The following is a 26,113-nucleotide window of genomic DNA, read 5'->3' as shown; positions in this document are numbered from 1 at the left end:
AAAAAGAATCATTAGCTCCCCTATGCACAAATGACAAATTGGCTGAGAAAGAAATCATGGAAGCAGCACCCTTCACAATAGCCACAAATAATATAAAATATTTTGGGTTGACTATAGCCAAGAAAGTAAAGAGTTGTATAAAAAGAACTTTAATTCCTTGTAGAAAGAAACTGAAGAAGATATGAGAAGATGGATCTCCCAAGTTCACGGATTTTAGGCTCAGCACAGTAAAAATGACCACCCTACTGAAAACAATCTACAGATTCAACACAATCCCCACTAAAATCCCAACACAATGTTTTACAGACCTTGAAAGAACAGTACCCAACTTAATATGGAAAAACAAAAAAACCCAGAACAGCTAAAACAATCCTGTACAATAAAAGAACTTCTGGAGGTATCATCATCCCTGATTTCAAGCTCTATTACAGAGATATAATAATAAAATTGCATAGTAGTGGCACAAAAACACTCAGGGATCAGTTGAATCAAATTGAAGACACAGACATAAATCCACAGACTTATAGACAAGTGATTTTTGATAAAGAATCCATAAGTACACAATGAAAAAAATAAAGTATCGTCAACAAAGAGATCCATATCTGTTATCATGCACAAAACTCAAGTCCAAATGTAATAAATTGGCACAGGGACAAATTCCTAAACAAAGCTGATAGTGCAGACACTAAGATCAACAATAAATGGGACTTCATGAATCTAAAAAGCGTCTGCAAGGAAAAGGACACCATAAACTGGACAAAGGAGCAGCCTAAAGAATGGGAAAACATTTTCACTAACTCCACATATGACAGAGGACTAATACCCCAAATATATAAAGAACTCAAGAAACTAGAGATCAACAAACCAAATAATGCAATTAAAAAATGGAATACAGATCTAAACATAAAATTCTTAACAGAAAAACCTCAAATGGTTGATAAACACCTTAGCCATCAGGGAAATGCAAATCAAAAGGACTCTGAGATTCCATCTTATACCTGTCAGAATGGCTAAGACCAAAAACACAAGTGAGATTTCATGCTGGCAACAATGCGGAGAAAGGAGAACACTCCATTGCTGGTGGGAGTGTAAACTTGTTTAGCCACTTTGGAAATCAATTTGGTGGTTTCTCAGAAAACTGGGAATTGATCTTCCTCAAGACCCAGCTATACCACTCTTGAATATACACCCAAAGGATGTTCTGTCCTCCCACAAGTCCACTTGTCCCACTACATTCGTAGTAGCTTACTTTATAGTAACTAGAAACTAAATGTCCTTCACCTGAAGAATGGGTAAAGGAAATGTGTATTTACATTTACACAGTGGTATATTACCCAGCAGTTAAAATAGTTCATCATGAAATTTGAGTCAAATGGATGAAACTAGAAAAATTTATCTTGAGTTAGGTAACCCAGACGCAGAAAGACAAACATGGTAGGTACTCACTCATAAGTAGATGTGGTAGTTTGAATACAGTTGGTGCAATTGGCCTCCAGAAGCTCATAAGAAGTGACACTTTTAGGAGGTGTGGCCTTGGGGAGGAAGTGTGTCACTGTGGGGGCAGACTTTGAGACTCCATCTGCTGCCTGTGGATCCAGATGTAGGATTCTCAGAAGAAGAACTCTCTTCTCCAGCACCATGTCTGCTGGCAGGCTGCCATGTCCCACCATGATAGAATGGTCTAAACCTCTGAAACTGTAAGCCAGCCCCAATTAAACATTTTCCTTCATAAGAGTTGCTATGATCATGGTGTCTCTTCACAGAGACCTTAGCTAAGACAGTGGATATTATCCGTAAAGTAAAGGACAATCATGCTCTAATCCACAGACCTAGAGAGGCTGAGGAACAATGAGCCCAAGAGGGAAGTGTACCAATCTCTCTGGCAAGGGTAAGTAGAACTGATACTGCATGTGGACTGGAGGCTGGCGGGGTCAGAAACACGAGGGATCAGATGAAGCGGGGACGGAGGGAGAGAGTGCAGGAAGAGGCAACTGGAACTGAGGAGCTTCTCAGGGCGGAGGCAGAAAAACTAGCGCGATGGAAATACCCAGGACACAGAGCCTGAATCGGTCACCTCCTGTCACCACACAAGACTCTTAGTGGAGAGACTGGAACACCAAACCAGCCACAAAATCTTTGACTTCCAATTTGTCCTGCTTGCAAGATCTGCTGGGGTATAGGTGGCACAGAAATAGGGAGAGTGGCCAATCAATGATTGGTCCTGCTTAAGACTCACGCTACCAGAGGAAGCCCATGCCAGACACTGCCTGGGAGCCAGGAATCAGAGGCGGGATAGCTCGGAGACCTAGGATAGCACCAAATATGACTGACAAAAATAACCAAGGAAGCCGGGCGATGGTGGCGCACGCCTTTAATCCCAGCACTCGGGAGGCAGAGGCAGGCGGATCTCTGGGAGTTCGAGGCCAGCCTGGTCTACAAGAGCTACAGAGAAACCCTGTCTCGAAAAACCAAAAAAAAAAAAAAAAAAAAAAAAACCAAGGAAGTGACTGCTAACAACACTTCCTTACACTCGTAGACCTAAGCCTGGCATAATCATCATCAGGGCAGTTTCACCTAGCAACAGATGGAAGCAGATGCAGAGATCCGCAGCAAACATTAGGAGGAGCTCAGGGAATCCTATGGAAGATGCTGAGCAATGATTTCAGGAGCCAGAGGAGTCAAGGACGCCACAAGAAAAGCCCCAGAATTGACTATGCTGGGCTCATGAGGGCTCACAGAGACTGAACCGACAATCCATGAACCTGTATGACTCTCACCTAGGCCCTCTGTATACATGTTATATGTTATGGTGTGTAAATTGGTGTTCTTATGGGATTCCTAGCAGTGGGGTGGAAGCTGTATCTGACTCTTTTGCCTGCTTTGGGAACCCTTATCCTCATACTGGGTTGTCTTGTCCAACCTTAATATGAATGGAGGAACCTAGTCTTACTCCAAATTGTTATGACTTGTTTGTTTGATATCCCTGGAAGTTCTGCTCTTTTCTGAAGGAAAATGGAGGAGGAGTGAATCTGGGGTAGAGAGGAGGTAAGTGGGGAGGAGCATGGAAGAGAGGAGGGAGGGGAAACAGTGGTCAGGTTGTAATATATGAGAAAAGAATAATAAATAAACAATAAAATAAAATATATCCCCCACACATACTGCAGAGGGAAGCAAGAAAGAGAACAAGAAAGAAAACCACAAAGAGTTGCACATACTTGCAACATATCTACCACACAAAACTCCTCTGTTCTGTGGAAGAGTTCACACAGATTTTCTGTTTAAAAGGTGTGTGTGTGTGTCTGTGTGTTTGTGTGTGCACGCGCGCCCACCAATGTGAAGGTCAAGACATCTTTCTTGAGTCAGTTTTCTCAGTGTTGTGGGTGTGGAAGCCTCGTCAGGTGTGACCACAGGGACTGCTGGTCCGTCCTGCCGGCTTCTCACACATCTCCTGGCAGTGCCCATTACCCAGTCCCACCTCACTTCCCTCCTTCCTTGTATTGCCTTTATTGTGAATTCTACTATACAGTGAAGCTCTATTCTCTTAGCTAATATGAGTTATCATCTAGATTACTTTTATTGCTCTTAAAAAGCAATGAGGTAAGCCGGGCGGTGGTGGCGCATGCCTTTAATCCCAGCACTCAGGAAGAACCAAAAGTACAGAGAAACCCTATCTCGAAAATCCAAAAAAAAAAAAGCAATGAGGTAGAAAGTGGGCAGGGACTGAATCTGGGTGTGAGGAGAAAGGGAGACATCGAGTCACGGAGATACAGTTTGTGTTCTGCAAGATGAAGTTCAGGAAATGGATGCAAGTCTGTTTCCTCCGTTCAAACTCCTGCATAACACACCCAAAAACCATTAACATGGTAAAGTTTACCTTCAACACAAAAAAATCAAAATCATAGCAGTTTTATTCATATTAGTCCAATACTGGAAGCAAGCCAAGCACCAATCCACAGGTAAGTGGATAAACAAATTAGGATATGTCAATATGCTTGGTCTAACGAGCAATTACACATGAACGGAACACTGACTGTGAAAGACATGGGCAAATGTCAAAAATATCATGCTTAGTGGAGTGAGAGAAGCCAGGTTAGCAACCAGTATGTAGCACACAATTGCACTGAAATGAAATTTAAGAATAAGCCAATGAATGGGTGGTGTAAAAAGGTGTTACACCTCTGGTGGGACCGGCATTGACTGGGAAAGCAGATCAGGACTTTGTGGAGTGGCAGACATGCTCCCCACCAGTCTTGCTGTGGGTGTGGCTTGCATCAGAAGGGTGCCGGCAAATAGCGCCATACGGGCAATTACCACAGGAAACATGTATTTTCGTAAAAAACTAATTACGTCAGGTTGTTGTCAGAACCTAAAGCAGAGCTCATAGAGAAGAGAGGGTTATGGACGAAACATGGACTTCAGAGAGGGTAAAACCACACAGAAGGTGGTCTCTTGGAGATGGAGGGCACTGGGGACTTTCAGTAAAGTCCGACAGGGCTTGTTCTTACAGCTGGCGATTTTTGTTTGTTTGGTTTTGGGTTTTTTTTGGTTTGTTTGCTTGCTTTTAGTTTTGGTTTTTTGAGACAGGGTTTCTTTTCTCTGTGTGCCTTGACTATTTTGGAACTCACTCTGTAGACGAGGCTGACCTCGAACTCAGAGATCCACCTGCCTCTGCCTTCTGAGTGCTGGGATTAAAAGCGTGTGCCATCACTGCCTGGCTACAGTTTTGTTTTCTAAACATTTTCCTGGTTTCCTAGAAAGCACGTGTGGGGCTGGATCCTTTACGTGTGCTCTTTAATCTCTCACGCATAGGAGTCAGCCACCCTCTCCTAGAGCCATCTCTTTCTTAAGCAGTGAGGACCAGAACGAGCAGGGAGAAGAGAAATGACACTAAGCTCTTGATGCACCCCAGTGTCCTCAGAGTTCTATCTGATCCTGTTTCCTTTCAATAAATTAAATACTAGTTTATGAAGGATGTAGACTGGACCCTGCAGGACCCACTGAATGGACCGGGTAAGATTTCACCCCTGCTCTGAGTTTGTATTACATACTAAAAACACACAATGTAGATGTTCTAAGAGGACGGGGACGGAAGGACATGTGCACAGACCTTTCCTGTTTCCACGAGGAAGCTTCTAGAACTGAGTCAGCTTTCCAGCTGATGCTTGGTTGACACCAAGAGAAAACTGAAAGTGAGATGCCTGCTTAGATAAACTGGTGCAGAGCAGAGTGACTCCGGAGAATGGCACGACCCGTGCGATGTCCATTATAGCAGCCATAGAGACGTACTCCCAGTGTCCATGAAATCTGAACAATCGTGTTTCTTTGTGTATTGGATATGAACATGCATTGAGAAGGCCTATGCTTTTCTATAAGTTGCCATATTCAGAAAAACAATACCAGTGTCCTTCTGCTCTGTGGATAAGCTCTTCAAAATGAAGACCGAGACATCAGCGAGTTCTCTGCTAATGGCACCTTATCTTCACAGGAAGACAGCTACTCCACAAACTCTGAGCCTCCGAAACAAATATTCCCCCAGGCTTCAAAGATTATACAAAGGCTTGAAACTACCTCTTTCATGAGAAAAGTTACCAAAAGTCGAAAATTAACTGATTAAGGACATAAGAGATGTACTTAGATAATCAAACGTGATATGCCCGTCTGTCGACAGCGCAGAGTGATATGTGAACATTTAATTTTCACTTTCATTTCCAGCCGGGAAAGGAAAAGGCCTCAGCCAAGAAGTCTGGAGTGCCAATGTGCTCCTAATCCTTTGTAGCTGGCCGTCCTGAAGTCACTGGGGGCCTACCGACCTTCCTTTCTTCTAAGAGGAAATTGAAGCCTGTTACCAACTCTCCCAGAGTCCAAACACAGAGGCACACCACTACATGCACACTCCAGATCTTACAGGCATGCTGCCCTAGGAAAAGACAGAGAAACAAACGCAGCAACCTGCCTCTAACAATCCGCTGCATATACCAAGCCTACACTCTTGTTTTTCTTTGATTCCCTCATGTGGGCATGCTCTGGGATTTGTTTCCACTTCCTGCCGATCCACCCATCATTCCCTTCCCATTTAAGCCCTTTGTCACTGAAAATGACACATGATTGCTGTGTGTTTGGGAATGTTCCACAGCAGGAGCTCCCACTGGCCCGTCTTTTTTCAGTACTGTGCTCCACAAGGCCCATCAATGTGGTCATAAAGATGAAATGGCTGCCACCCCTCCCCCAGTCAAGAAAACGAACAGAAAACACTTAAAATGGTTCTTAGCCAGGAGCATTTTATCCCTTATTCACTAGTGGTAAATGAGTCAGATATGAGTTGGCCAAGAAAAGGGCTGCCTTACCCAGAATCTGAGTACAAAATGAGTCATCTCCCTCCAAACACCAATATATCCTCCAAAATAACTGGCAAGAATTTCCTATAAAAAGAATTTGCCTTTGCTCTTTCCATCCATTTAACTCTCTCATTTTTTTCTATTTTTTCAATTTCCTGTGTGATTACAATATTGCATTCACAACAAAGGCCCAGGGGCCTTCCCTTTATTTTTGCCTGCTGAGCAGGGGGACGATTCCGATTGCAAACCCTGGGTCAATCTCCCGTGTTCTCTCCGCGCCCCCTCCCCCTCCCCCACCGATGTCTCCATCATCCCGTTCAAGAAAGTCATACACATTTTAACTGAAACACAGGATCTGGTTCCAGGAGAATTGTTTTCTGTTCCTTTGTTGAGGGAAATAAAAAACCACAGAAGATAGTTCAAGTCAAACCATTCTTTTCTCTCGATAATAAAATAATCACAGTTGGTATAATCTCTCTGAAAAGGATAAACAGACAAGAAACCTGGCTTCCGCTCTGCCTTTCTGTTCACCGGGACTCAGCATTCATGTGCCCTACGTGCCCTCAGTGTAAGGGCAGAGTCACGGGGAACAGAAACCAGGTTCATTCTTACAGGAGCCAAGCACAAGATTTACCACAGAATACGCAAATGTGTTTGCAGAGGTAGCGCCTGCCACAGAGCCGAGATTTTTTATGTTGCTTGGGGTTCACAACATCTCATGTTATTGTTAATTATCTGAAGCACTGCAATTTCATGGCCAGAATTACTTAGAATTCACTTCGCCCAGCGTGGAATTCACCGCACTTTGCTGTGTTAAATGTATTCTGAAGAATAGCCTTGCTCTTTTCGATCCCACACTAACAGATGTTAGCTTCCTTGGTTTTACGGCCCTCAGATGACAACTAACTGGTTTTGGCCTTGGGAATCCCTGCAACACCTCTGGATTATGAACCTGGTTCAGTTCTGAGCAGGGGACAGCGGGGGGCTAGTTCACATAATATCAAAGATGTAAAACACGTTTCCCCCTCTCTCCAGGTACTGCGGGGAAATGCCTTCTACTTCAGCATCACACAAGGGATCTCCCCATTGGTAATCTTCTCCTCAGCCAGTTACAGCAAGAGAAAACATAGGCAGAAAGATTAAATCTCTTGTTCAGTGTATCAACTGTTTGGACTCAAACAAGATGTTAAATCCATTAAACTGGGAGTATCCAGCTAAGGCAAGAAAGCCAGAACGGCTCACATTCATGTGTTTGGGAGGTGGCAGGCTCTGATGTTACTGATGCAGAGAGCTGGAGTTCCTTCTCAGAAGCAAGCCCCAGAGTTATGCCTGACATAAGCCCAGAGACAAGATGTGACCTTGCAGCCAGCTGTGGAAAGCACCAGTCCGGCTGGTCACAGTGGACTGTAAAGAAATATTGAGGGTAGCATCCTCATCAGGATGAGGGAATGGGCAGAACAATGTACAAGCTGACAATGGTTCCTTAAAGAGTAAGCAGGCAACCCTGCTCCCCACCCCAGTCTGGGTACATATGGAGACAAATCGAGAACATTCTCCTCATGGAATATAGAATTGAGTCAGCCTCATTTCTCCTAGATTTTACACACACTCCTGTCTCCTTGGCAAGCACCTTCCATCTTTACACATGTAGACCCAAGGAGACCCATGTATGTACACAATCCCTGGCCCCTGACCAGCATCCCACACTGCTTCACCTTCCTGTGTTCCATTTCTTATATCAGAAATTATGAATGATGAGAAGAAGAAAGAACATCTAGGAAGACAGAGATAAGGAGGGGAAGACATGAAGTCCCCAAGCAGTCCTTTCCAGGGTGACCTGTACTAAATTGCCCAGCGAGGATTGGTTTTTCTCACCATCTATCTCACACTCTCTCTTTCTCTGTGAGCCATGTGCTCCAGCTCTGTTTTTCCCAGGAAGAATGAAACAGTTGAGGTCTCCACAGCCTAGAGTATATACTCTGCCATCTGTGGCTTTGGAGAAAACAGCTGGAGAAAATAGAAGACGTAGGCGAAGAAGAAGCAGGAAGAAAATTCCAGAACGCCAGCAATGAGTCTGGACTTTCCTGGCTACATGATCCCCCCATGCTGGGTCCATACCTGCCATCTTCCTGAGCAAACGGCTGTTCCACATCGACTGTCAGAGAGGCTAGTGCAGACACGGTCTCCGACTCCTCTTGCAGCTGAGAACCAGGCAAAGCACAGCCCCTCGCAACAGCCACCATCTTGATCGACTTCCAGTACTTGCCTAGAAAAAAAATCCACATGTTTTGTAGGAATTTTAGTTAGATCAATAGCAATCACAGTATGATTACAGGTTCAAGTCCTTTTGCTATGCAGTTGTAATTTGGTTTCTGAACTGCCGTAATTAAGTCCTTTTGGGGGGACGCTAAGGATGCCAAGTTGTGAAGTACTCATGGTCCCAAGCCAAGATCTCAGCCTTGCTTGGAAAGCAATAAAGCAAGGAGTAATCTGCGGTCTAATAGACTTGTTCACAGACTGACAGATGTCCCTACAACTAAATAAGCAAACTCTAAGCATCACACCCTTTGCGAAACCCTCAAGAGACCCGGGAGGTAGAAGTCTCCTGGAGAAAAATGAATGAAACAGCAATGTTAAAAGTCGCTACTTGAACCATTACCTTGCTTTTTTTAAAAAAAAAAAAAAATGAAGTTGGAATACCAAAGGAAAAGAAAACCCAGAGATGCCAGCATGAATTGAACGGCACCTTTGCCAGAACAATCAGGTTTGTTAGTCCTGGATGTTCTTTCGTTCTCAACCTCAGGGTGTGTACTAGAGCAATAATTGATTTAAAACTTTAATATATGCACTGGCTGATGTTGGAATTCGTCCATATGCCATATTGATCTTTCTTCTTTTCTTTCTCTCTCCCTTTCTCTTTTTCTCTTCCTTTTTGCTTTTTTGGCACAGAAGAAGAAATGGAGGGAAGTGGGTCATTTCTTTTAGAAGTTCCAGTGGATAAATGTTCCAGGGCAGAGGCAAAGGCACACAGTCACTAAGACTCATTTTATTTTATTTGTTTTATATTTTTTAGTTGTTAAGGGTTGAGTGGTCTCAAACACTCAGTCAAGACTGTCCACTTTCAAACTCTGTGTACTCACCAACAAGAAAGGAACTTGGCATGCCAAGGGTTTACTTATTTTAAAACAAGAAGGTATTGTTTGAGAGCAGAAAATACATCCATACTGAACTGCAAAGTAAGATCACAGCCCTGGGTCTGGCTCTGCTTTTAGCCATTTTTACCTTGTGTGTAAGTCTTACTGGGATTTTGTCCTTCCCAGTTCTAATTTCTCCTTCCACTCTCTGCATCAACACGACCTTCAGATGTAGGTGCCCACTACTGCTACCCTTACAGTTATCACAATTCTGGCCATAGTCTAGGAATCTCAAAGCTTTCAAATCTTACCAAACAACAAGTTCAACAATGGACTCACAAGCTTTTTGTTGTTGTTGTTTTTTTTTGTTTTTTTGGAAAATAATGCTGCACCAGATTTTCTTAACTTCACTAAAGAAAAGGATGACCCTGTTGAGGAGTTCTGTTAGCTGGTGACATCAGTCCTGTAAGGTAAAAACCTCAGAGCTCTCAGGAGTAGAGAAATAGCAGAGCTACCCATGGTGATGGCAACGTAAGGGTAAGTTAAGAGGGGCAAAAATGGTACTTGAGAAACAAGCAGAAGGCGACTGAACTAAAATGGAAGGAGGCACAATGCCAAGTGTTCGTGGCAGAGGAAGCAGGATGTTGCAGGGATCTGATAACTCTGTGGCTTATTGAGGATCATCAGCTGGTAGGCACAAGAATGACAGAGCGTGAGGTGAGTGAGGTGGTTTGGTAGGCAGGCAGTAGCTGGCACGCAGTCTTGAACCTGAGACAGAGAATTCAGTTTTCTTTTTAAAAAGGTTGCTCTGGAAAAATGAAGAAGGGCAGATAGAGGGCTGGTAAGAGTGGAAACAGGAAGATCAATTTCATATCTCATCAACCTAGAGGTGGAAAGGATATCTACCTAAAGGCAATGAGGTTTTGGTGTAAGACTGAGGAGACACAGTCAGGGGCTTAGGACGGAGTATGTATGAGCACATTCTTCAGCATCTCTCTATCTTCCAACTGTGAACAGTATCCCTGATTGACAGATCCGTTCTAAGTCTTAAACTTTTCTATATAACAGTGTCATTATTGTCTGACCCAGGTCAGGAAATACATAGGCCCCCACCAGGTAGACAGACCTGCAATGGCGCCTCCGGAGCTATCACTACTGAGCCTTGTTTTGGTACTCGGTATCCAGGAAGCTAGTGCCCCACACTCCCTTGCAGATGATCTGGCATCTCTACAGCCCCAAGAAGAGCGTTCTTGACCATAAAGGAAACAGATGTATTTACATCCACTAGATGATGAAGAAAGACAACACGGATTATTGGCAGCAGCCTTTGAGAACCACTGACAATGGCGGCCCTTCGAACATTACTACATGTATGTGAGTAGCAGAAAAGCCGTAAATCGGTGAAGTTTTTTAAAATATATTTTAGCATGTATAAAATATACTGCAAAGTTAGGATTAAAGTTTGACTTTATACATGACTTACTGATTTAGGCAAAGTCTATCAAAACAAAGGAATAGTCAACACTAGTAATACACAGTTTTCATAAAGGAGAAAAGTTTTCATAAAGGAGAAAACTTTAACTGGAGGCAGGTACAACCCAGACAGTGAACTACAGAGTCAGCTCAAACCCTGTAATTTATGGAATATTTTCACATGATGTGTGGATTTTTTTCTTTTCAGAAACAGATGTGCAAAAAAATCATATCTAATGGCTTGGGGGTAATAACATCATTAGCACACGCGAGAAATGATCCAAGATTTGCTATTGGAGTTTTCAGGGACTGCTCTTCATAAAGTAAAATATTAGTAGCCTGCAACTCCTGGGTGCTCGCTCCTATGGCAATGAAACTGGCAGAGGAGAGGGGTTTTCTGCTCAAACTGGATGAACACCGTCCTCTTCTGTCATGTTTGTTATCCTCATTCATTTCTCCCACCATGTAAATCTTCCCACTTTTCAGCACGCTTTAAAAGAAAAGAACAACTTAGCCTTCACCATTCTGCAGTTTTGTTTTTCCTGGCCAAGGGAAAGTGAAGAACAAATCGACAATAAAAGCACAAAGTGGATGGTGGAATGCGGCCAGGCCAGAGAGGGCGGGTGTGAGTGTGGACAGTGTGCCTGGGTCAGAGCGGCCGTGAGTGTGGACAGTGTGCCTGGGTCAGAGCGGGTGTGAGTGTGGACAGTGTGCTTGGGTCAGAGCAGGTGTGAGTGTGGACAGTGTGCCTGGGTCAGAGCGGCCGTGAGTGTGGACAGTGTGCTTGGGTCAGAGCGGGTGCCAGGGTGGCGCCTGGCAGGGACTGTCTGCTGGAGGAATGACCATGGGAATAAACAGGTGGCTTTGATATAAGGAGATTTGTGATGGGAATAATCCATTGACCTTGAAGCTTCTCCTCCCAGAGCCCATAGTCACTTTGAGACTTCTGAGCCTGCCAAAGATCTCCCTTCTCCATCTCGTTGGGAACCTTGGAATACTCAGACTGAGATTTGTAGGTTTCACCTTTTTGCCATTCGATGAGACCCTTCACCTTTCCACAGCATGCTCTCCAAGTGGAAGGCTGCCTCTGACTCCAACCACAGCGACACTTGGGGTTTGTGATAGGCCCAGATCCTATCTTCGCTGTAACTTAACACTTGTTATAATCCGCTCATAGCTAAATGGAGAATTTTATGAGGATCCAAAATATTACATAGGTATAAAAATAAAGATACTCTTAAAATTTGACGTATGGATTGAGTGACCAGTTAGTGTTTTCCCACAAACTGGTACAAGTTTGCCTCCTACATGTGTACGCCAGCATGGTATGTGTACGGGCTGTTGCAGTCCTGCATCCATCCGTCTTTGGCAGGGGCAGGGTTGCCAGTGCTGGTTTATGATTCACTTTTCATCCTTCCCGCACATCTGCTAAGATAATAACGGATGGTCATCTGTGGTCCAGGCTCCTCTTAATTCCATTCTCGTTCTTTATTTCTGAGTTTGTCTTTTGAAAAAAAGAAAAAGGAAAAGGAAAACCCAGGGAAGAGCTGGATTATCATTTCACTGAAGTTTTATGCATATCTGAGGGTGGATGGCCATTCTTCACCCTTTGCTGTTATGATACCCTTCATATTTAACCCTAAAATGAATCTCTTGTCTTGCTTCTGCTGACCTTCCCTAGTGGTATGTGTCCCTATGGTTTGGATTTTATTCGTTTCTCTAAACAGGTTATTTGTTAATTTTTTTATTATGTTCATATTTTGTTGACCCCAATGTTCCTATGCACTGAAGACTTGAGTTAGGGATACTTGCCTCCTGAAAGAAGGTTCACTGGCATCTTTCAGAACCCAAGTTAAATAACAAACAACTTCTCTAAGACCTCCCAAGCTCTCCTTCCCCTACTGTTGACAGATGCTGGACATGTGTGCACACGCCAGGCTCCATCGTGAGCCTACACACCTTCCTGGTCACGTAGGTGCCACTGCCCACTGCTCCGTAGGATGCTTCAGCTTAGTTTTTTCCTCTCTCTATTCTGTCTCCCCACATCTTAGTGAGTGCAGTAATATATTAAAGTTTATTCTTTCGTACAGATACTAAATCTCTTTGTTTTTAGGTGGGGCCTGTTGAAGCTTCTGTCTAGTTGTAGCTGAAAGAGGAAGTTTGTGGGATTCTAATTTTACTTAGAAAATAGGGTGCAGACAGAGACCTAGATTAAAAAAATGGACTTTGATATCACAGCCCTACAGAGGAGCAAAATCTTAGGTTTTTGTTGTTGTTGTTGTTTGTTTCCTATTGAGAAGATCTTCAGCGACACACCTGGCCTTGCAAGGTCTCAAGTGGTCATGGATGGTTCACATTGCAGAGGTGTGTGGGGACCAGACATAACATACGAAGATACAGAGCAAGTGCTCTTCCCCTTAAATCCAGCCTTCTGGTCTGTTCTGCCTTAACTAATGGGGTCCTGCTTGGTGACATCTTAGGAGATGCTCTCCTCCCCAGAGCACTCCCATTGGCAAAGAGGTTTCAGGCTCAGATGCATGCTTTACTTTCGTTGTTCTTTGGGTTTTCATTAGTTTGTATTGGTTAGTCATGTGAGTGAAAACTTTTCCAACTGCAGATGCAGTGGGGAAAAAGCAAATTACCGAACCAAGTTAAATCTCTAAGCAGATGGAAGAATTTTTGCTTTTATTTGGGTGCATTTTAGAGCCGGGGCTCCTCCACGCGAGAGTCAGTCTTAGTGTTTCAAGAAAATGGCTAATTAGAAATTCAGAATGGGCTTTGAATGTGTCATCTGCACACATCTGACTTGGCTGAGGTGCAAGTGCGGGGTGGCGGGGTTAATAGTGGGAGAATGCCTAATGCGGCTTTTCTTCTCCGAAGCTCTGCCTGGCCTGGGCCTGGAACATCAAGGCCTCTGTCTACAGCCAAGGGCTCTATGACAAAGCACAGCTCACACCTGACAACAGGGCAGGGACTTGAAATTCTGCCAGCCCTTGCATTTTTTCCTGATTAGAGTTGTTCTACAAGTTTACAAGGGACTCTAGAGCAGACTCAGAGCTCTGTGGCTCCTTGGAATTTGGCACAGGGCTTCCAGACCTGACTATGGCTCAACCTCAATTAGTCTGGACAACTAAAATTCCAGTTTTTAAGTCAAATTGATTTCCCCCTTAAGTATGTTACCTTCAAAACAGACGGGAAAATGGGGGAGAGACACACAGACAGGGCAGTGGGAGCGAGTTTACCCATGAGCTGCCAAGACCACAGTGGCTGGGAGAGAGGACGCTGGAGCAGACGGGTTTCTGTCTTGCTTCTCCCTGCTTGTTAACTGTGTGGCAAGTCACCTGGTGTGCCTCAACTTCCCTAAAGTGGTGATGAGGATAGCGAACTCACTTTATTGAGTTGTTGGGAAAAGTTAAAACCGTTAGTTGGTCTTAGTAGGAGTCTGAGGTAGCACATGGCAGACAATACTCCCTTAAGAACTGGTGATTGAACACTGACTAACCACAGCATTTGTCTTGTATAGATCATTTCATTCAGTGGCCCTTTGCAACTTCCTTGTAGAACATGGATGCTGAGAACAAAGCTCATGTTTCTCCAACACTCAAGACTCTCAGCAAATCTTGTTCTGAAGCCCCACTTTCTTCTTTCCTTCCAATTCCCTTTTCCTTCACTGCCTTCAATTTCATGAGGTAAATATTGCTGTTTTCCCATTTTCAAAATCAGAAAACCTAAAAATTGTTTGTCTTCTCCACGCCAACTAATGACCTTATATTAATTCTATTTTGAAACTGAAGCAGCCAATAACCCTTGCATATCTCCTGATCCTGGTATAGGTACAATAATCTTGTAAGACTTATTTTTATTATTTTATGTATAGGTGTGTGTGTGTGTGTGTGTGTGTGCACAGATGAGCAAGGAGCCCAGACATATGGAATTCCCTGAAGTTACAGATGGTTTTGAGCCGCCTGACACAGGTCCTGAAAACCAAAACCAGGTCCTCTGGAAGATCAGCTCGTGCTCTCTACTCCTGAGCCACCCACCTGTCTACTGATCCTTCCAATGGAGGCCGGATGATGCATCATTCTTGCTTGAAACCAAACTATCCATTCTGGAAGTAAGCAGCCCCTTTCCAGCACTGTACCCTCTTACTTTTCTCTCCAGATCTCAGCAGGACGGAAAGGAGGAGAGAGCAAAAGAAAGACCAGAAAAAGAAAGACCAGCCAAACAAAAGAGTATGGGACAAAAACTCAGAGGGAAATTTGAGTTTGTGTAGGTGTGTGGGTGTGTAGTCAGGTCAGCTACAAGGTAATTTACTAAGGGCACGTGGAAAGCAGAAAAAAAGGAAATTTAACTGCGTGCATGGGCCTTGAGGTAAAATATTAAGCAGTTTCTTTCACATCAAGAGATATATGCAAATTCCTATTAGAAGAGGAACCATCTGGATTTCCCCCTGCTTCCTCTCTAGTTGGGGGGGAAGCATGGTGTCTGAGGAATAGGGGAGGGTAGCTGGACGCGCATTGCACGTGAGTGAAGACAGTGGCTGCTACCTTTCTGGCCAGTCTCAGCTTAGCTGCAATAGCCATTTTCAGTTCTTACTCTCATATCTTCTGCGCACGTTCTGACCATCCGTTCTCCTGCACAATCATCAGTGTTTATCTTGCTTTGAAAACTATAGGAAATAGTGCATGAATAAAATCACTCAACATAGCCTTCCTTCATCTTTGTTTAATTATTAACGTCAGTGTTTTCTTCTAAGGATACTTTTCAGAGCTAGAGGTTGACCCAGGATGAGAAGGAAAATGGGAGAAAGAGAAGCAGTGAGAGCAAGGTAGGAGCAATTCACTCAATAGCACACGTGCCATGGAGACAGCAATTGTAGCTAGGAGGAGCAGGTATCAGACAGGAAAGTCTGTTTTCATCCTGATTTTCCTAATGTGGGAGACTGCACTTGAGATTTGCTTTCCATGCTGAGCTCAAGTCCATTGTATATCATTCTCCTGTGTACAAGAAAATCTTCTCCTTTACAAATTGGCTTAAAAGTTGGGTCTACTCAGAGAACTGTATACACGCTTGAGTCCCTGAACAATGCTCTACAAGTGTGCTTTAAAAACAACAGTAGCATCTTAGTTACTCTTCTGTTGTCATGATAAGACACCATGGCTGAGGAACTCACAGAAGGGAAGAGTTTATTTGGGGCTATGGTTTTAAAGGCTGAGCCCATGAGCATCACGACAAAAACCACGACAGCAGGCAGGGATGGCATTTGAGCTGCAGCTGTGAACTCACATCTCATCCACAAGAACCAGGCAGAGAGAAAGAATAACTGGGAATACCATGAACTCTTGGAATGTTACAGCCTGTCCCCAGTGTCACACCTCTTCCAACAAGGCCACACCTCTTAACCCTTCCCAAACATTTCCACTGACTAAAGGCCAAACATTCAAAGCACATGGGAGACATTCTCATGCAGACCAAAGCAACAAATCCTTGATACTTTCTTGATCCTAAAATCAAAGGATACTATGATTATCACATTAAAGGTCTACAAAGTTGGTTGTAATTTATAAAGGGAATTTTCACTAAGAAATTAAATGAAGGGAAACCATGTCTCTATACTTAAACTTCTCAAATTTGGGGGTTCCACACATGAAAATCCATATCATTTCTTATATGTTTTTAGAACTTAAAATTTTGCTCTTCCAATTTGAATCACTTTAATTTTATGGAAAACTCAGTTCACAGTTCTCCCAGCCTAGTCGTGGGCCAGCACTGGTATAAGAAAAGCAGCCAGAAGAGCTTCCTACCATGCTCTGCAGAAGCATGGGGAACTTCAGGGTCACATGGATGCTCTGGGCTGGAAGCATGTGTTTTAGGACAGAGTGCACACACATGAGGGTCCTTTATCCTGTTCTGGGCTGGCACTGCCCTGGCAACACTTGCTGGTGCCTACGGCTGTGCAATCAAGTACCAGACTCAGGTCTGAAAACATTTCTTCCAAGATTAGCGGGGGAAATGGCAGCACAAAAAAGTAGTTTTGTGTCTTCACAGAAGGACCGACTCCTCCTTGCGGGCTGTGAAGCAGGAGGAAACATGTCTACTGTGCTCTCACGCGTTTTGGTCCTTCTTCTTCACTCCTCTGAAGCAAGGATGCTTGGCAGGTATAATTATATTATGCTATCTAAGAAAAGGCAATCTAGCCAAATTTTACAAAATGGGACAAGAAATTGCTAATTTATTTCAAATATTTGCAAAGCAGCTGTGCATGCCAGTCTTGGCACAGCAGTTTCAGCAATTAAGAGACAACAAGCAAAACTATCAGTGAAATGGCTTCTGCTGTGAAAGGCCATAAAACTAAATGAGCATACGTTACAGGGCTTCCTCTATAAGAGAAAATACTACTCCTTTGTCTCTACATACCACTTTTCTTTCGCTGTTCCTCCACCGATAGACAGTCAGACTTTATTCTAAATAGTGCTGTGAAGAGCATGTCAATGTCAATAATTGTAGATATTTTAGCAATTATTTTTGATGATATCTAAGAGTGAGATGACTAGAATAATATATGGTAATTTTACTTTCAACTTTTAAAGGAAAAAATCTTTCAAAAATATATTGCTAGCCATATACCCTCACTTCTTCCCAAAGACAGCTGACTCTTATATACAGTTCTCTGCCATGAGAGGTAAGTATCCTGCAGTCTATCAGGAGAGGGGGCTCCACCTGTCAGGGGAACTGACTGCACTTCTGAATCCTTGCAAGGCTTTCCTCTTGAGCTGAATAGGACCACAGGGATGATCCTGCTGCAGAATATAAAAGGCATGTGTCCAGGCAATGGGCCAAGGCTAATCACTGCGTCCAGCACCTGCACACCCTCAGCTGGGGGGCTCCGTTCTCAAAAAGAAATTCACAGAAGGCCTGTCAGCACCTTGCTGTGTCTGGGGACAGAACTCTCTAGGAACTTGTCTGAATGCTTCTTCCCACATGGGAAGGCCTATGTCCCAACATTTACATGGCTCTAAACTGGAGCACAGAGGAATCCTTCAGAACCTGGGCTAGGAGGTGGGCTAAAACTCAAACACCTCCTTGAGCTGAAAGAAGGATCCTTGTGGTACTCACTAAAGAACGGAACCCTTGTTAAAGAAAGGCTCCTTTTGGGCCCTTTTCCTAGGTGTGAGGTCCATGGCCTCAGAAGGACCCCTGCTTCTTGGACCACTTTTCTGCTGTGGACTCAAAATTCTTAGAACATCCTAATAAGAGAGGGGTAATGTGTTTTTCTTTTGTTTGTTTGTTTTTTAATTCCAAAGCTCTGTAGCCAGGCTTGCTTACTACTTTCCAGGCAGAACCAGAAATGGAGAACCTGGTCAAGGACCCGGACTACTCCAGGACACTTAGTGTGGAAAAGTGGGAGTTGAATTGTGGAGAAGTAAAGGAAAGAATGCAGCCATATTTTGTAAGAAAACTGAGTATTGTGTACTGAACACAAAATTTTAATTTCCCTTGCCAATGTGAAGTTTCAGACCCCTAAATACCCACTTTACTTTGCAGTTCCACGGTCATTCTCATTCCTAGCAGCCACACACACTTAGAACCAACAGAAGTGCTGCACAGCGCGGAAGGATCGCATCTTATGGATTTCACTTCTTTCCACACGAAGAAGTCCCCTCCACACTTGGGTCTGCCTGTCCCTTTACAACCCCATCCCAAAACCGTTCTTCTCCCTCTAACTCACAATTTAAGTATTTCTATTAGTATCGTAGTGGTCATTTTTATTATCAGAACTTTGTCATCGGAACTGGTTATGTTCTGGAAGGGCCCAGGGAAAACGTTGGCCTCTTGTTATAAACTTACTGAGAATTTGAAGCAGCGGCAACAAGAGTACTGACCCGAACATGGGTCATTCCAAGAATGGGATCTGCACAAGCCAAAGGGCAGTGGAGCCCAATTCTCTCTGTCCAGATTCTGAAATATACCCTTTCTTTTTTTAATTAATTGTTTCATTTATTTTACATACTGACCACAGTCTTCCCTCCCTCTTGTTCTCCTGTTCCCTCTCTTCCTCCCTTCTACTCCCCCTCCCTTTCCACTCAGGGAAATGGGAGTCAACAAAGCATGGCCTATCAAGTTGAGGCAGGGCCAAGCTCCTCCTCCTCCATCAAGGTTGGGTGAGGCAACCCAGCTTGGGGATTGGATTCCCAAAAGCCAGTTCAAGCGGCAGGGACAGATCCTGATCCCACTCCTAGGATCCGACGGACCAAGTTACATATCTGTCACACACATGTAGAGGCTTACATTGGTCCCATACCCTAACTAGCTCTCAGTCCAGAATCTGTAAGCACCCATTAGTTCAGGTCAGCTGTCTCTGTGGGTTCCCTTGATCTTGGCCCCCCTTCCTTCCAGTGAGCTCTTCCTATTAAAGAGAGAGAGGGAAGATTGTTCATCCTTTGTTTAAGTGAAAACTATTAAATGGGTTGCCTGGCTTGGCCTAAGACTAAGAACAGCTACCATGAAGCGAGGGATAAGTTAATCCTCTTGGATTTGCATGGTATTTGTTGGTAAGAATTCATGAAGAAGACCAGGCTGAACAGGTGAGAGGACAGACCCTGAGCTCTTAACTAGAAGCTGATGCAAGCTTTGGTTCATTATGACTTTGAAGACTGGTTCTAGAATCAACTCCTCAGATCTACCTCCTCTAGAATCTAAGTTTGCAAACTAAGACTCTTCTTTGCTGAAGAAAAAAAGCTGTTCCTTTGCCATGGCCTCGTGGCCTCTAGGGAGCACTGAACTAAAGTTAGACACTTTCTACTCCCTCACCTACTAGAATGTAAAACCCTCAAAGCCAGAAACTCTTCTATCTCTCTTCTCCTCTTCATCTTCCTTCTCTTCCTCTCCCCCTCCTCTTTCCTGATCTTTGTGACTTGAAAACTGATCAACACATGACAAAATCATCCTTAAATGCTTGTTGAACTTTTAGTGTTATACTCTGAAGATACACAGGAAGAATTTTATATGAATGTTCTGTGTGTAGAATGGCAAAAGAATCCTTGGGAAAAGAATACAACACACACAAAGACAGAGCTCACTTTATACTGCCAATATCCTACCCAGGGACTTTGGATAAGACCTGGATGAACAGGAGAGGGCTGTCAGAGATCACCCAAAGAGTCCCTCTGAGTGACGTGCACTGGCATTCACATGACCCTCTTTATCTCCTCTCAAATCAAGAGGCAGGCAAACGAGCATCCCAAAGCTGGTCTTTGGAGACCACCAACTCCTGGACCTTAGCTTTATCCCAGGAAGTTTTCTCCCTAGTATTTGAATATTTATTTTTCTGTTCTCTGAAAACACTTGAAATCTTTCACTTACTCCACAGTTATGTGCAGCCAATAAAGTTTAGTGAATGCCGAGAGCCCACAAGCCAGGCACATGTGAGATTTAAGGGGAGGTTTCTTTCCAGTTTGTGTGTGGCATTATTGGTACCAAAAGAATGGTAATGCCACACCTCATCTCCTGGTTGCCTTGCCACTGCGCAGAGAAGACTGCCTCTCAGACAACGCAAAGGCTTTTCGCTGGCGTAGGAAACATGCTTCCATGGGAAATCCTCAAACCTCAGGGGTTTCTTGATCATCCTTAGAACCTACCTTTGCCATTCGGCACTTGTCTTTGTGCTGACCTGCATGTTAATCTCTAGTGGGGGACCTTGGTGTCTGTGAACGTAACTGCCTTATGAAAACACCGTCTTACCATGTTTGCCAAAGTGGGGTTTTCTCGTAATGAGACCTACTCATTAATTTTTCTTCCTTGTCAAACTTAAAGCCAGGGCATGATTGTCAAATCTCAACACATTTAGGAGATGATTTACTCCTAGTTAAAGCCACGACACAGCTGTAGTTTCTAAATTTAGTTAGTTGTTCCAGGTCAGCGCTTGGCATTTGAAATGATCTTAAGCACGGCAGAAGGTAGAAGAAAACCGAGATTTGAGGTCTAGATTCTGAGTTAAGACACCAGTGAAAGATAAGACTATCCCAGGCAATAAATCAAGACATTCCAATAAAAATATATGTGCAAATGAAAATAATTATGTGTCCCTGTGCTTTTATTCCCAGTATAGTTCCAGTGAACTTGACCCAGTTAGAGAGGAAAAAGAAACTGGAGACATACTTTGGATTTCAGTGATCCTCTGTAAGGAAGCGGCAGCATTTGTGTTCGGCGTCTGGCGGAGGACATCTTCCTCAAGGGGCCCGAGCTGCGGGAACGAGAGGAAGAGCACGGGCAGAGCATGAGGACTTGACAGTGAGCTGCACAGAAGCAAAGCAAGCGAACAATCTCATCCTCAGAGGCCTGCTCCAACAACTGCTTAACATTTTGCTGACATCGGGTCCCCAAGTGTAGTCAGTCATATTTCGTGTCCATGTAATTAAATTCCAAGGAGCTTTTCTATTGGTCACAAGATTAATGTATGAAGGCCCTGAAGCAGGTGCACAGCTGTGAGTTAGTCATTTAAAATCTGAGTTATTTGTGCACCTTTTGTGGGCCTCCCACAAACCGAATTCCATCATGAGGGGATCCACAGCTGGGGCCAGTGAACAAACTCTCGGAGGGCGTGGTGCAGAGTGGACGGTCAGTGTCCTGACATTTAATCGTCTTAAACATTAAACACTTCCTGGTGGAAAGCCATGAGACATTTTTTCCTACTCTTGGAATGGAGCAGAAGAAAAAAATGTATTAAAGAAGCCAGAGGTAAAAGAACAACACAGCTCCATTTAACATCTACTCTATTCAAAACTGCAATCATGTCAGCCTCAAGCTTGGGATAAATTCCACCCGTGCAAATCTATCATGATCTTCTGGAATTACACTGATTTTTCATGGAGGAATTCAGTGAACATTGCAGGAAAGCTGCAGAGATCCTGATAATTATGGATCATCTCTGTTAGAAACAAGTTTGGTGGCACAGACACTAGACACATGGGTGATGGGCATTCTGTGGGGTACGGTAGTCGCAAAGAAAACAACCGTCTAGCTTTGGGACCACAGCAGGCAAGCGAACAATGGTTGGGAGACAATAAACCCTAAACACACTCTTTTCCTGGAAAACTTCAAGTTAATAACCTCAACTAAGAAGCAGTGGTTGAACAGAGTGGTGTGACCAGAAACTGCTGTCAGCAGGCAGACCAAAGCACACTCTCATCCAAATTTCTTCAGCTGGAGGAAAAACTAAGAAAAAAACCACTCAGGGATTATAAATTTCCACAGCATATGTGAGTGAATCTCACCCCCAGGGTCTCTTGGAGTTGATTATTCTGTACTTCAATCACGGGATCGAGAACAATAGCACCTTTCTTCCAGATGCCACAGGCTAGCAGAGTAGCTCGGGGATATTTATACATGAGCAAATTCACTAAATATAACTTTGTAGAGTGTTTTTCTTAGCTGCCAAAGAAAAAGCTTTAAAACATCAAAAGGTCTGTGTGCAACACAGTTTAGCGAGAGGAGAAACACCATGCACCCAAGTCCACGTCAGTGGAAGGCCGTGGAAGCTCAAACACATAAATTCAGTTAAAATCACTTTTTTTAAATCAGTACTTCAGATTGTATCTTTAAGAATATGTCATCTTGCTCACGACCCTCATCTCAGAGGCAAGACCGAACCATAAGCCGAGGTTTCTTGGGAAATGTTTACTGAAGAGTTAGACAGGGTCAAGCTAGCCGCTCTGCTCATACACAAACGTCCCTCCCATTCACGTCTTTCTCAGGACCTAGGGAAAAACAATTTTTAATAGCAATAAAATGTTTTGATACGCCATTTCATATTAGAACTTATGCACAAGATCGGCACAGTCCATTTTCTTCAAAAACCTTCCTTGGGACTTAAGATTAAAAAAAAATGCTGACAAACTTAATGGTGTTGGATACTGGAGGGAAAACGAGAGACGGATCACACATGCAAAAGCTCCAATTTTGCAACTGGAGCTCACTGAGGTCTGTGGGCTTGTTTTTAAGTCCCGGGTAATATAGAAAGTATATGTGGTTCAGCGTGTTGAGTATGAAAACACAAACACTTCTAAACCCACAATTTAGAGTTTTCAGTAGGATGGATAAAGTTGTGCCTACTTATAAAAGCAACTCAGAGAATTAAGGAAATTAAATTGATCATTTAAGCCTCTCAAACCATTTCCCTGAATGTCATTTGAGGGTTTAACCTTCTGTAAATTACCCCAATTTGTTTCATTTTGAGTGTGTACACACAGACAGGGCTGGATTCAGAGCGTTCTCAATGTGGGCTCTTTATATTTCGTCAGGCAGCGGCGCAGAGAAGGCCGTGGGCAGCAGTCTCTCCACTGGCAAGGACGCAAGCAGCGTTTACAGGCTGTTTTCCTAAAATTAAAGACTTGTACACAGGGACCACAGAATTCAGGTGTGTTTTCTTTCTTTCTTTTTTTTGTTTTGTGTTTTCTTTAGAGAATTTGTTGACTTAATCACTCAAAATTATGGGTAATAAAACCATCTGATTGAAGCATCCACTTGATAAATATTTATGAGTATTGGTCATTATTAGTAATCTAATAACTAAGTAATGAAATAATACTAAGCAAATAGTCGTTCTATTGGAGCAAACATGATATTATATGGTAAAGCTATGATAGGTGTTTAGTTTGGCCAATAAGATGTAGTAAAACATTGGCTATTGAAACCAATCAGAATCACTAAGAGGTCTAAGCAAACAGGCCAGTAAGATAAGGTAAATCTAGAAGTTAGAGGTCTTACAGGCCCATCATAGTATCTGCCAAGCAACTCTATTAAAGATAATTTTCATGAAGGTATTAAGATAAATCATACAATTTAAACACAACCCATAGACACACAGGCTAGTGTGTCTTCTCTACATGTAAAATACAATCACAACCATTCTTTAAGCTTTAAGCTCAGCGACAGAGAAAACTATTCTCTATCTCTCTTACATAAAATTGAGCTGTTGTATGGGCAGAATTCAAATGTTTGCTCTGTCTCACCTGTCATGACTTCCAAGGTCTGCAGCTGTTGGAAAACACCAGCTATAGGCAATTAACTAGTGGAAGAGAGAGCCTTAGGGGCTGCGAATTAGAGAGGGGGTGGGGAGTTTGAGGGAACGTGGAAAGGTTAGAGAGAGGATGAGGGGAATGATGAAAGAATATTTTAATTAAAAACAAATTAATAAAAAAGAAAATCTGAAATATTTTAAAAGTAATAGCATGAATAAAGATAGAAGGAGATGTAGGTGGACACTTACTAATGTGTCCAGAAGTACTTAAAGCTCTAACTCTCAGGTTCAACCTGAGTTATTCGGGGTGTTTGGTGTTATGATATGGTTATAAATTATTTATGTGTGTTTATTTATTATCAATTAATTGATTGTTTTTTTTAAAAAACACAGTCTCAATAAAACTCTGACAATGGAATCATGATTCTTCTACATTCGCCTCCCAGCGATTGGCAGTATAGGTACATGCCACCACACTCAGACGGAAATTTGATTTAAAAAAAGATTTGGAGGTAGTTTTAACTTTCAGAGACTTCTAAAGATCATTAAGAAGTCGCATAATACGGAAGAACTCATACAGATTTTCCTCATGTTCATGTAGCTACGTAACATCTGCATATACTTCAACTTTATTCCCTATGCTATTCTTGATATAAAGACATATCGTTGGCTTTCACCAAGTTTCCCAGAGAATTTTAAATTTTCACAAATGTTAGTTGAATTTGGTTGAGTTGGCCGTTATTCTTGTTAAACTTAAGTAGTAAACATGCTTCAATGAAAATAATGTAGTGGGTTCACTGCACACCCAGTCATATGTAACTGGGAAGACACTCCTCGTCATCTTCAGCCTGCAGAGCCTTCTTCCTGGTCATCATGCAGCCTAATCCCCACAATGGACTGCTGAGAGGAAGAGTGAGCAGCCCGGACACACTTGACGTCAGAGAAAGGAAATTATAGTCCAGCACTGAGAGAGAACTTGAAAACAGTCCATAGCTACCAAATAGAGTATAATTGTGAATAAGCTGTAGTAGTCTCCTAAAAGTTCTCTTTCATGAAATATAAAACCATAAAGTGTGAAAAATGAATGAGCTGTAGCTGTGTACAATGACAGAGAAGACTCTCACAAACAAAATAGTCAGAAAAAAGACATTATATAGAAAATATTATATATGTGAATATATAATATTGCATCTTTATAAAGGTTACAAGTGAGAAAACTGGAACATGGTGTTGGAAATCAGAAAAGCAGTTACTTTCAGAAAGGAGCCAAGCAGTAAGTTAGATTCTCTTGATGCAACTCAAGGTTAGACTCAAGGTTAGACTGAGGGCCTCATGATGCCTATTGGATTGTGTGCATTTGTGCAGATTTCTGCATGAGTATTAGAGTTTATACCTAAAAAAAAACTTTGGAAACACTGACATTTCCTTCATGTACTTAATAATGGGAAAGGTCCCTGACTCAGGCAAGCAGGGGCACAGACTGGGTCTTCACACCATGCGCGTTCCACGCGTGGTGATGCCCAAGAAATCAAGGGAGAGTTCCTTGCTGCAACAACGCTATGTTCTTAGACACGGACCAAAGTTCACTGGCAGAGAAAGCCGAAAGTCTGACTACAACATTCAGACAACTCAGATGCGGTCCAAAAAGTGTTCAGCTGTAAGGATCAAAGAGATTATGGAAGAATACGATGGCCAAGACCAGGAGGATAAAGAGACGGGGGTACTTACTTGACCTTCTGTGTTGATGAACTATTTATTATCAATTCCCCTGCGAGAAGGGATTGATACTTAAAACCCTACTCTCATCTAAATAATTGCTCAGGAATGACTGCAATTAGTTGTATATGTTTAATTTGATTGCATAAGCAAGTCTGGTTATAATTTTATCCATACTATGAATCATGAGTCAGTCATTCTTAAAACAGCCATTGTTGTTGGTTTGAAGCCACTAATGTTCTTCAGCGAACAGACTCGGAGGGGCTGAAATCAGAGCGGATTGGGTTGACTATTATGTCACTAGGCTGAGGTGAGGAGGATGAAGGACGATGTCAACACAGCCCTAAAAAAGCATCTTTGAACAGCAGCAGGTCTGACTGGTCTTGGAGGAGGGACTGGAGGACAAGGGAGAAGTTGTGTTCGTCAGTTCTTGATAC

General features: G+C 43.0%; 1 protein-coding gene across 1 annotated transcript in view; it reads right to left on the bottom strand.

Moving 5' to 3' along the window:
- Positions 1 to 26,113, bottom strand: part of Hdac9 (histone deacetylase 9) — a 474,463-nt gene that overhangs the window by 18,846 nt on the left and 429,504 nt on the right. Inside the window, exons 24-25 of the mRNA XM_057782117.1 lie at positions 21,101 to 21,185; positions 8,454 to 8,601 (exon numbers count right to left, since the gene is read on the bottom strand). Coding sequence (XP_057638100.1) covers positions 8,454 to 8,601; positions 21,101 to 21,185 — 233 coding nt within the window. The remainder of the gene's footprint in view (positions 1 to 8,453; positions 8,602 to 21,100; positions 21,186 to 26,113) is intronic.

This window comes from Chionomys nivalis, chromosome 10 (assembly GCF_950005125.1).
Source record: "Chionomys nivalis chromosome 10, mChiNiv1.1, whole genome shotgun sequence".
Taxonomy (NCBI): Eukaryota; Metazoa; Chordata; class Mammalia; order Rodentia; family Cricetidae; genus Chionomys; species Chionomys nivalis.
The sequence above is the reverse complement of the archived record's forward strand: the minus strand, read 5'-3'. Positions and strand labels throughout refer to the sequence as shown.